At 41.5% G+C, this 12,897-nt stretch overlaps 1 protein-coding gene across 1 annotated transcript; it reads right to left on the bottom strand.

Annotated features, from left to right (window-relative positions):
* Positions 1 to 169: 169 nt before the first annotated feature.
* On the bottom strand, positions 170 to 11,755 carry si:dkey-82o10.4 (uncharacterized protein LOC797793 homolog). Its single transcript, XM_012877709.3, has 5 exons — positions 11,209 to 11,755; positions 8,188 to 8,259; positions 7,925 to 8,051; positions 7,592 to 7,736; positions 170 to 1,722 (listed from the first exon to the last, which is right to left on the bottom strand). Exons 1-5 carry the CDS (start codon positions 11,620 to 11,622, stop codon positions 1,638 to 1,640), a joined length of 843 nt encoding a protein of 280 aa, XP_012733163.2. The 5' UTR covers positions 11,623 to 11,755; the 3' UTR covers positions 170 to 1,637.
* Positions 11,756 to 12,897: the final 1,142 nt, after the last annotated feature.

Below are 12,897 nucleotides of genomic sequence, written 5' to 3'. Positions count from 1 at the left end.
TCCTCCCTTAAGGCTGCAGCAGTATCAGCAGTTATGCTAGTTGTGGTTATGTGGGGATCAGGGACTACAAGAAGACAATTTTACTGAATTAGACTGCAGTAAACATGATTTGTGATGAAAGCCGGTATGATAATGCTCAGGTTTAAATCAAGGCTCATGCGTGTAGTACTCCCTTAAGATCAAGCAGTTTATTTATAGAACATAATACAAAACTCAGCGGTCCTGAGTAACATTCTTCACTTTGGTAAAATGGGTTTTGAACTAAATCATTTTTTTTTTTTACAGGTTGAGGTTTTACAGGCTGTTTGGAAATTGCATACTTACAATCTGCTGAAATGTCAAATGGGTTTCATGCTTTATGTTGGTTAGGTGATGAAAACAGAACTACTGACACAAAAGAATGTAGGAAAAGCTGCTGGGGGAAAAACTGTTTGTGGTAAAAATTTTAATGTCCTAACATTTAAATGTTCTGGAGTGTTAAAGGCATCAAGGGAATAGTTCAAGTAGGATATGGGTTTGTTTACAGTTAGGCTAAAAGTAGGTTTACCTGTTTTCAATGTTTTCCTTTGCATAGGCATAGCCTTGAACAGGTCTTAAAAATTAGATAAAAGCAACCGCAAATGAACAAAATTTCACATCATATCAATATTTGTCATGAATAAAACCCAAATGCAGAAGCAGTGTATGAAAATCACAATCATTCATCTTGAGGTCAGACCAATTGTTCAATCTCAACTCTCTCCTTGTTGTTAGGACCTTTCCCAGATAGATGAGCAACAACAACAGTCTCTCTGTCAATGTTTATGTCTCATGATGGTATCAAGTTAACTCTTCAAAGTTTTAGTTTTGGGGTTTTTCCATGATAGAAATGGTGGGATGGTGACACATGTCTATCCTTATTCATTTGAGGTTGTGTTTACCCAAATTCTAAAAACCATAAGGATTTTTGTATGTCTTTAAAAGGGGACATATCATGCAAAATCCACTTTTTTAGCCGTTAAACACATTTTGTTGTGTACTTGGAGTCTGTAGGAGTGTAGAAAAGCTCAATGTAGACTCTCCAGGGGCTGCGTAGGTATCTTTATATTCTAGTTGGGTCATATTTTTCAAGCCATTCAGCTTTCTCTGTTCTCTATTAAGTTTTTTGAACAGTTACGTCACAGTATTTGCTGCCGAGCTGCTAATCAAGGTAATGGACTTCCAGCATACCAATTTTGGCGAATCCACCATTTTTATTTTCCGCTGTGATTTTAAAGAGACAGCACCAAAACGAGTTGCTCTGAGGCGCACCTCAGAACAGGGGCAAAAAGAACAACGCAGGGGGAGATTAACTAGGAATTCAGACCAAAGCGTTGCAGTTCCACTTTATATAGACCCCAACTGAATGTTTTCAATGTGAAAAACTAAATTTGAAAAGCATGATATGTCCCCTTTAAATGTAAACCCTTAAATGATTGGCAAAAAGGTTACCATACTTTTCAGCCATGACTGAATCTGCTGCCGAGTTCTGAGTGCGTCAGAGCTACAAGTCTCTTCTCCTATGACAGAAATCCGCTTTGAGTGTGTTCTCCCAAACAATGCACATTTAGCAGACAGTCCTCCTTGTTGTTGTATCCTGGTGACGTCATAAAGTGAATTCACTCAGCTACTTTCCAGTGCCAGTGCCAAACAGTTGTTACCATCCAATCAGGAGAGGTTCCCGTTTTTAGCTCTCCGTGGAACCTGTGAAGATGGAGACAAGTATGTTTAAGAAAAAAAACTTATATAACAATTTTTTCCTTGTTATATTTGGTATTGCTACAGAAGATCCTTCCCTTCATCCAACCACTGGTTCTACTTAGAGCTCCCTCGATAAAAGAGCTACTCACCCCATCTCAAAAGCTACGTTAACACTGTAGGGACATGCGACCCAAATCTGATCTTTTTGCTCATATGTGACTCATATATGTCCTTTTCACAGTGTGAACGGTCCAATTTGATCTTTTGTCTATGTGGGACTAATTTGGATACGTATCCTCCGCTGTCTGAACGGTCATGTTGCATTTTATCCGTCTTTCATGTCACTACAAGCTCTCACTACATATCCACAAACAGTAGTAGCAGTTAGCGCTCCATAAAATACCGTTAATAGCTGTGCTGCTTTCTTTTTACCTTACTTAGTCTTGCTAATATGCGGTCTTAATATTGTTGGCACCCATTGTGCAACAGCTTTCTAATAATACCAACAAGGAGAGATGCCGGCTGGTATCCGCATTTATTTATTTATTTGATTTTAATTTTTTTTTTTAAACAAAACTTTATTGAACACTTCTAGATATAATGACATTCACCATTACTTCCGCAAACAGTGTGCTGCTGTGTGACATCTTCTGTAAGCTGTGCATGCGGGTCGTTTTACGGTCTTGAACCGTTCAGACAAAAGTTTGATGACTGTCACATTTAATGGCAGTATGAACAGCCACCTAAAAATAAATAAATATGATTTCAGCAACAACAAAAAGAAAAATCGGAATTGAGCATCAAGACCTGCAGTGTGATCGTATCCTAAGACTGACCAGAGCTAACCTGAGTCGAGCCACCCTCCAAAAGATCTCCTTTTAGCTGCTAGTATCCAGGATCTTGTTCTATTAGTCATGATCCTTACCTCATGACCATACATGACGGTCGGAAGATAGACGGACCGATAAAATCAAGAGCTTTGCCCTTTGGCCCAGCTCTTCCCCATAACAGACTGGAGCAGCGCCCGCATTACTACAGATGAAGCCCCAATCTGTCCATTTCCTGTTCCATCCTGCCTTCACTCATGAACAAGACCATAAGCTGCTTGAACTTCTCTTATGCACTCTGGAGGTCATAGACTGAAGAAGCAACCAGAACCACAATATTTGCCAAAAGCAAAATCAGATCCTGAGGTTCCCAACCCTCTTCTCAACGACTATGCCTTGAGGCAGTTCTGGCAAAGTACAACGTCCACTGAAGACAGGCTGGACTTTGTGGTGAAAATGCCAAAAACACTTTAGCATTGGATAGCCCTTAAAAGCCACCAAGACCCCTCACAGCATCCCCTTGCAAAATACCTCAGGGGACAAGGTCAAAGCCCTTCTTCACATCTACAAAACACATGCAAACCGGAGATGGATACTCCCATGACCACCTCAGCAATTCAGTGAGGGTAAAGATCTAGTCCACCATTCCAAGGCCAGGACAAAAGCCACGTTGCTCTTGCTCGATCTAAGGTTCAACAATCAGTTGGAGCCTTGGCACAGAGTAAGGTTACCCAGGGAGGCTGAGAAGTATGACCTCTCCATAATTGGAACACTCTTTGGTCCCGTTTTCAAAACTGGGACCACCACCCCAGTCCTCCGTGCAACACTGGACAGGCGTGTCAATCATGACAGCCCCACAAAGTCAAGAACCTTCAGAAACGCAGGCCGACTCTCATCCAGCCCTGGCACCGGAGAGCTTTTTTTTAAGTACCTCAGTAATGTCTGCTATAGTAATGGAAGTGCACTATCCTAAGTCTTCAGGCTCTGCTCCCTCCGGAGGACATGGTGACCTCAAAGTGCTCCCTCCACTGCTTTAGGATGCTCCTCTGTCCAGGCCAGCAGTCGCCCTCCCAAAGCGCACACAGCTTGGGATGGTCCCAGTTTCCCCTGAGTCGCCGAACAGTTTTTCAGAACTTCCTTGAAACAAACCGAATGTCTCTCTAAGCTTGTGACCACCTAACCACCCAGTACCTGGAAGCTGCTTCGGGAGTCCCAGAGGACAGCTAAACTCTAAGGGCCTCCTTCTTCAGCCTGACAGCTTTAATTCAACAGTGTCCAACAGTGGGTCCTATGGTTGCCAACGACAGGCAGTGATAACCTCCCGGCCACAGCTCCTGAAACAGCATTCACAACAGAGGTCTTGAACATGGTCCATTCCAACTCCCTGCCCCTAACCTCCCTGGGAAATGAGAAATTCTTCTGAAGATGTGAATTAAAGATCTCTCAGGCAGGTTTCTCTGCCAGATCCTCCCAGCTCACCCTCACCACCCATTAATGGAGGTTGCCGAACAGAACTGGTAAACCCAGCCACTGGATCCAACCCACTACCAGGTGGTGACCGGCCGACAGCTCAGGTCCGATGGTGCAATTATGAAATTGATCATTGTCTGATCCTGAATTTTATCATTCAGAAAAAGCTGGACTGATGCGTTCTTACATTTAAACTAAGTTTTGTTTTTGGGTTCGCATGCAGTGCTTTGCAAAAGTAACAACACTTATGTGTTTTACTAGGACCTTATGAGATACATCAGCACAAAGTAAAGCAGAACAAGAGTAGAAGGAAAATGATACAGGACTATCATTCATTTTGCAAATAAAAGCATAAAATGTATGGGATGCATTGGTACTCTGATAAAAACAGAGAACAATCAAATGCCTTAAGAGACCGGCGTATTAGTAAACAGACTCCATTACCAGAAAGATTGCCACACATGGCAACCCCCCCCCGCCCCCCCCAAACTGACTGGCTGGGTAAGGAGACCGTTAATAAAATAATTCTGTAGGGGCTGCAGAAATCCACAGCTTAAGGCCGGTTCACACGCCAGGATTTTTAGCCCGACTTTCGCCCGATCTCTCCTTTCCGAGAGGCGCAGATTATCTGTGTCTCTAAAAAAATCTAAAGAGATATTCTTGTCCTGTGTGGTGTGTTAAGGCCGATCAGTTTCGCTCGGTGGTACTTAAGGACCGCTCCAAACTCAAATCAGGTATATTCAACATGGAATGTCTTGCCCCGTGTGTGGTGTTTCTCAAAGACAAATGAGCATGGAGCCAGTTGATTGTGACGTTTAGTCAATCAGAAAGAGAGGTGAGGGATTCCCAGCGTGGTAAAAACACCGGCTTGCCTCCATATCATAGTGCAGCAAGCTTAGAGCCTCCAGTCTCGTGGTCTCCACTTCTTTAGCTAACAGCTTTTCTTTTTGTTACGTTTTTTTCTCTGTTAAAAATCAGTACACAAACTATCGCCATTGTTCTTCCAGGTCGTCTATGTTTATTTTCCCTGAACACAAGATTTCCCGTCTGACATCTGAATGATCTTAAGCGAAATCTGTTCGTTTGTGGTGCTTGCGGTCTGACTAAACACCACACCACTGTACGAACAAACATGTTTACTTTTAGATATTTTTAGCGTTACTTGTGGTGTCTCTTAGGCTTTGAAAATCCTGCCGTGTGAACCAGCCATTAGTCGAGGAAACCACCATTACTCATGTACTCTACAAAAGTTAGCTGCTCAGGGTTGATGGGAAGATGCAAAAGACTTTAGACTGGGCAGAGGTTCCCCATCCAGCAGGACATCAACCCTCAACATACAACCAGAGCTACGATGGTATGGTTACAGGGTTTATACAGGAATGAGTAACCCTAATCTAATGCTTTTTAATGCTCGTAGAAATAATTTTAATGTCATCAACAAGTACCCATGACTCTCATTAAGGTATTTAGCAAAGAACAATGTGTAAAAGTTTCAGTCTCTAGATGTTGGTAGATCCAGCTTAACAGACGGTCATTCCCCCGAAGACCTGCAGCTGTAATGGCAGCAAAAGATGGTTCAACAAACGATTGTCTCAGGGGATCTGGATGCAAACACACCCCACACTTCCAAGGTTTAATTTGTAAAAAACAACTATAGACTCTTTGACTTCATAGTTATGCACCAAGTTATGCACTAGTGATGATCCATCACATTCTACAAGCCCATTGAGGTTATTGGTTGTAATACAGTAAAATGTGAAAAAAGTTCTAAGGAGTGTGAACATCTCTGCAGTGCACCGTAATAAGATTGTGAAAGAAGCTTTCTTATCCAGCTTAACAGACGGTCTGTTCGCCTTTAGGATAATGCTCGCAGGTAACAGGCTTTCCCAGAGGGGAGTCTCAGACCACAGGGACAGAAATCTGCCTAACCAGATCGGCGGTATTAGGTAGAAGTGCCACACACTGCGGTCCAACAACTAACTGGATTACAGGGAAGAGCAGAAAGAGGCTTTGACTGAAAGCGTCGGGTGTGAAACGATTTCCTCCTTTTGTTTAAGCAGCAGTTTCCCAGAAACTCTACCAAATCCTGCGTTTCTGAATGACTGTATATTAGGGCACGGATATAGCATTGTTGGACTTTGTTTTGTTTTTTTTACTTTCATGCTGTATTCTTGGAGGCTTTAATAAAGTTTTTTTGTTTTTTTCCACAGAAACAGCAACTCATACTCATATGTCTTCAGAGTAACGTGTTTCACTGTTGTTGTGCATTTGCCATGAATTTAACTTGCGACCCTTTGGATCAAACCCTGAAATCTTATTCTTTCTTGGAGGGGGAAAAAAAGACTGTATTTACCAGAAGAAAGTCTACAGCTTCTGCTTCATAAAAATACTGAATACATTTTTAAATTGCGCAGAAGCACGTTCTGCTGGGTTCTTTTCTTTGCACGTAGAGGAGTAGAAGAGTTTGTTTTGTTGTTTGTGCGTTAAAGGAGGACGGCGCAGGGCATCCCTACAGCTGCACCACATTAAACATGTAATTGTGATTCTTTTGCCAAATATTGCGATGAAGATATTACAAGCAACTCACATTCAACCTTTTCCTTCCTCATAAAGACCCCCAAACACTCTTCATGAGCTTTAGGATCTCACCTACAAAACATATACATGAGGAATTTTGCGTCAAGGGCCGTGATAATTTAAAGAATTATTTTTGCTCTTTAACAATGCATTATGGGAAAACCTGCTCAGTTATATAACTTGTTTCACTTATATTACTTGTTTTTGAGTTCACATAAAACTAAGAACATCATGTGTTATTTTGCTATAACTTGTTTTAACTTGTGGTGGGAACCTATGACAATGTGTTGTGGGAAAGACTGATTCTGTATTCCTTATTTTGCTTATATTTGCGCTATTATCCGAGTTTGCCATATTATTTTGCTTCACACACTGCTGAGATGCTGGGAATGGTTTTTGTTTTGGAAACGGGACGAAAAGCTCAGATGAGAGAGAGAGAACGGGCCGCTCTCGCTCCTATCTGATACTTTGTTTATTGGTGTAAAAAGGAGGGAACCGCCCTCATTCGTTGAAGTCAGCCGTGGGTTGTATGGACGCCCGGCCGCGTGGATTGTGCTCTAACCGGACTGACCGACTTCCCAGTCCTATATGGTAAGAGATGGAACATCACGCCTGTTTGAAAGCTTGCCAGGCTTTAAGTGCTTGCTACATTGCGTGTGCGAAGTGCTTGCTGTTTTGTGTTGCTGTGTTCTGTGGGGAATAATAAATGTGGGCCTTATATTCTAACAGAAACAGTGTTTGAGTCCTTATTTGTGTTTGCCGATCTCTTCCGAATCTGAATAAAAATTTCATAAAAACAGGCCTTAAACATCCAGCCAACAGACAAGTTTGTTTATAAAGTGCAGAATTTGCATCCGTCGAACTTAAATAACATCGTACCAAATATAGTGACCAAGTAACCACACAAGGTTACTGCAATTTGATCTGCTGTGCAGCTCTAATCTTCCCTAAGGAGAGCGCTGTTGCACATTTTTTCTCTGGTTGAGTCCAACACTCACTCGTAAACAGCAGTTGCCAGTTTCCTCTGTGGGCTCCCGTCTTCACTAGAGGCCACCTTGAAGATTTTGGTGCCCTCTGGGTCGTCGGGACCCTCGTGTGACGAGACGAGCCAAAACCTCATGACGACGAAGCAGAACTTGCGGCCTGCAAGGAGAGCGAGCGGGGATTGAGGGAGACCGTTGCGCGGCGCGGCTCGGGTGGCAGCAGAGATTGTGCGGAAGATTTAAAGGGTCGTACGTTTTTCGGGATCAACACTGACTCAGACCCGAGCTCTGAAGTTGAGAGGAGCAGCTTCTCCCTCAGTGCTCCACACCCAGCTTAGCAGAACTCACCGTGCTCATCGAACACTACCGAGATGTCCTCCGGCAGCACAAATATGATGTCCTCCATGTTGACCGCAAGCTGCCTCCTCTGAGCCTTAGTGAGGGACTTGCACTTCTCCTCCACATATTCCCTCATCTTCGGAAACAACACGGGAGACATTGGGGATTTTGTTTTTAAATGAAATGTTTCTGTAACTTGTTCATCTGACACAGCTTAAGCACTAAACTTTTAAAACCTGAGCCCAATCTGCAGTCAAAGGTTATTGTGTTACCTCATCGGTGATGACTCCTTTCAGTTCGTGGTATCTCCCTCTGGACATCTTGTTGGAAACATGGACCAAAGCCTGGGATGGAGGAGGAGAACCTTTTGAAAATTAGGGCTGTACGATTTTGCCAAAAATCTAAATAGCGATATACTTCAACTATAATTGCGATTGTGATTGGATTTAGACTTTTCTCTGCATTAACCATAAGCAACAAAAATGGCCTGTAGATAAAGATGCTTGTAAACAAGGACTATTTAAAACAAGAAATGTAATTGTTTTAATTAATCAGAATATTATTATTCAAGAGAATAGCTAGTTGAATTGGACACCAATCCTTGTTGAACATAAAGTGCAACCAACAAACAAGCCTGTGTATTAAACAGTTTGATCGGTACTTAATGCTGTGGTGAGTTTTCTGGTAAAAAAAAAGTATGATTACATAAACTCTAAAACAACACAATTAGATTATCTCACTACTGCAACTCTTTTCCCTTCCATGTGGAGGCAAACCCACTTTAAACATACTACCGACACCTAAAGGACCCGTCTGATCCATTCTTTTTTTTACACAGCCTAAAACTGCTGACCTCCACAATTCTGTTTGTGTTTTTTAAAATTGTGATTATATTGCAAATGCAATTACCATATTGGTGCAGCCCTATTGAAAACCTTGTTTTATTAGGGCTTTTATGTCAGGATGTTACTGTGAATCTTTTTACTGTTTAACAATTTAACCTGTGTTGTACCAAGGTTTATTATAAATAAATGTTACTTTTTATACAAATGCACATTGTTAGGAAAACTTGTAGTTGTCATATTAATCTCAATCGAGATTACAATGACAATCTCAATTGAGATGACCTCACACACTGCAAAAATAGAACTAAAAATAGGAATTTTTTTCTTGAAATGAGAGCATGTTTCCTTGATTTGAGCAGGTAAATAAGATTATTTGCCAATGGAATAAGATTTTTGCACTTAAAATAGGAACAATTCATCTCCATCATCTTATTTCAAGTGCAATGTATCTAATTATCTTATTTTAAGGGTAAAAATACTCACTCCATTGGCAGATAATCTTATTTACCTACTCAAATCAAGGATAAATGCACTAATTTCAAGAAAATGTTACTTATTTTTAGTTCTCTTTTTGCAGTGCATCCCCATTGCCCTCTATGGGCTTCAGCTCTTAAAAGATATGTCACTCTATGTCTATAAGTCCATCCGTCGGGTCAAATATGTTATCGGCGGGCAGAATGTGAACGCATAGCTCCAAAGCAACCCTGTGCCATCACGACATCATAGCGCGCATTGATGTTGCGATGGCGACTGCAGCACTGCAATCCAAGATCTCAGCTTTATTTGACCTCCAACACGGTCAGATTTGAGTGGCTGGATTTCTGCAAGTGTGGTGGTCTTTCTAGTCAGACCCTAAATTCAGAACATTCCCCCAGAGGCTGGTATTCATGAGGGGAATAAAAGAATCATGGCGGATTTTTAGTTTTACTTTGGTTATTTATCATTATATAATTAAAGACTTTTATTTTGTAGGACTACATACATCAATATATGCAAACGTATTTCATTAAATTCATAAGAATTTTTTTACCGATGGCTTAAGCTCCAACAGATTGTTGCTAAAGAAGCTGCCTGCTCACGGAGTATTAGAAAATTATCAGATGGCAATATTATTGTTAAATATTATGATTAAGATATCAGCTGTAAAAAAAATACAAAACGTTTTCTGCCTTTCCCCTTGCTCAATATGACACAACACTCTCTGTGGACGCCGTCGGCTGCGTCATTCCCCATACTTCAAATATAATATCCAACACTGCAAAAAGGGAGTTAAAAGTAAGTAAAATCTTCTTGAAATGAGCGTATTTGTCCTGGATTTGAGCAGCTAAATAGGATTATCTGTCAATGGAAAAAGATTTTTGCACTTAAAATAGGAACAACTGATTTGCATCATCTCATTTTCAAGTGCAGTATATCTAAATATCTTATTTTAGGGGTTCAAATACTCATTCCATTGGCAAATAATCTTATTTACCTGCTCAAATCAAGGACAAATACACTAATTTCAAGAAAATGTTACTTACATTAAGTTCACTTTTTGCAGTGTGCTGCATTCCACACAGTCGTTTGGTGAATTAACATCGCATCCCATTGAGGCTCGGGTCACAGTGTCCCATTTCTGCCGGTCCCAAACCCGAATAAACGCGTTGGTTGCATACAGTGTAAAAACTCTTTGCCACATCTACAATGCGAGTTGAAAACATGTTCTCCAAAGCGGATCGGTCGAGGCCCAAATGAATGCGATTGGTGCTGGTGAACCACAGGGTACCGGTGGAAAGAGGGACTACTGTTGGTCAGGGAAGAGACCGATGACTCTGGTGACCGCTGAAAGTGAAAAGCCAAAGGAAGAAGAAGAAGAAGATGGATTTTCATTGTGATGGCAATTTAAATTGTGCAGCCCTATGCTTTTATCCAAGCACATTGATGGAAAGTTGAGTGGAAGGAAAAGGTTTTGCAGAAAACTTTGCACAAGCAAGGTTTCCCTCTGACTTGAGATGATTGTGAAGGAAGGGGCGTTCAAGGGTTTGGGGCAGATTCAAAAAGCATGGACTGCAGCTGGGGTCAGGACCTTTGTAGCATTCAAATAGTCTGCGAAAAAAATGAACTAAACATTTCTAATACACAACTGTGTAGAATCTAAATTCTAGAGAGTCTAAATGATATATGAGTTTCATTTTTTTCAACTGAAGAAGTACAATAAACTTTTTTAAATGACATTATGTATAGAACTGCCCCTGTTTGTCCAACAATCATCACTCTTAAATTTGCTGGTGATGAGAAGCTTTAGACTTTTACTGTGTGTTATTGTTTTACACACAAACATCCATGCAGCTCTCCGTCGACCTTGGAAGACTTCTTCTAATAGCCCACCACAGTTTAATGCAAAACTAAGAGTTGATCTTCACAGTTATATCATTATTTTTTTTTTTTGCATATCGTGTAGTTTACCTGCTTCACTCCTCTGTGAAACTCTGCAGAGTTGATGTCCACCTGAAAGTAGAGCTCGATCAGGAACGTTATGACTTTACACCGGATCCAGGTGAGCGGGTCTGGGATGCCGACCACGGAGATGCGGGGCTGGGATCCGGGGCTCCCCGGCGGCTCCTCGGCTCCAGCCTGGGAGCTGAACAGTCTGCCTTGCTCCCCGGCAAACACGAACCTCCACCCGGAGCTTCTCTGCCCGGGTTTCACGCCCACAGGACGGGCGGGAGCCGTGCACAACCTCGCCCGCTGTTGACACCGGTGGTGCAGGAGCCCGACAGCCGGGTGCCTGCAGCAGATCGAGCCGCTCTTCCCGCTCTGAACCCCGGCAGCGAGGCCGCGGACCTGCCGGCGTGCAACCAGGCCGGTGACCCGCTGCATGGGAGCGGGGAGGCGGGCAGCGACAGGACCAAGGACCGCGGGTCACACGCTGCATCCAGCGGTTCTGAAGCCTGCCGTAACCTTACGCAATTCTCCCCATGTTCTACCCACAATGCTTTTGGTCGGCATGACGCGCACGCACGGCTGCTGCGTTTAGGTGCTGTAGGAAACTCTGCAACTGCAACTGCAACCGTACGGAAACTTTTTGCTCCCACCTTAGAAAAGACAGCATGTAACATATCAGGACCACTGAGCTATATTATACACTGGAGTGCTGATTTTGCCGAAAAACTGAAGTCACTGGCCGCCATCTTGCTACTCCCTACTCTCACAGAATCCCATAGGATTTGGTTGCAACAACATGCCGTTTTCTGGCTGTGTGAAAACGTTTCACAGGTAATTCTACAGTCATTGGATGTACTAACACTATGAACTACTAGGAAATTAGGTGCTGAAATATTTTACATGTTATTCATATTAAATATATATATATATATATATATATATATATATATATATATATATATATATATAAGTATGTGTAGGCTATATGTATATATGTATATATATGTATACACATATGTAAATATATGTTTTTGTACATTGTTATTTATATATTTATAAATGTTAAACATATATATTTAAATTAATAAAATGAAAAATATTTCAGCACGTGACTTTCTCAGTAGGCCTACTTGATATTTTTAGAACATAACATAAAACTATATGGCATTTGACATTTTAAAAGTCTTAAGCCCCCCCCCTGAACATGAGAAAATCCTCGTTATTCGATGCTGTAGCGCACATATTCCCTAGTTACTGGGGGGAAATAGGGAGTACCAATATGGCGGCTGGTGGCTTCAAAGCGACTCGTTCAAACAGACGGTGATTAGCACTCCAGTTTATTATAATATAATATAATATAATATAATATAATATAATATAATATAATATAATATAATATAATATAATATAATATAATATATAATATAATAATAGGAATATAAATACTAAATAAAAAAATGCCTGCCAAATTGTAAATATGTACACACAGGTGTATCACATCAGTTGTACTATGAGGTTAGAGAATCATTGCTGGGCTTTTTGAAGGAGGTTTGCCCTATTTAAAGCTCTGACATGTAGTTTGGCGTGCTCCTGAATGTTAAAGTGACAGTAACCACCGTGGTGAGATTTAAAGAGCTGTCTGAAGCCCTCAGAAAGAAGATTCCAGCAACGTGTTAGTCTAGTTAGGGTTTGAAGAGGCCTCGGCAGAAT

Source organism: Fundulus heteroclitus, chromosome 3, assembly GCF_011125445.2.
Source record: "Fundulus heteroclitus isolate FHET01 chromosome 3, MU-UCD_Fhet_4.1, whole genome shotgun sequence".
Taxonomy (NCBI): domain Eukaryota; kingdom Metazoa; phylum Chordata; class Actinopteri; order Cyprinodontiformes; family Fundulidae; genus Fundulus; species Fundulus heteroclitus.
The sequence above is the reverse complement of the archived record's forward strand: the minus strand, read 5'-3'. Positions and strand labels throughout refer to the sequence as shown.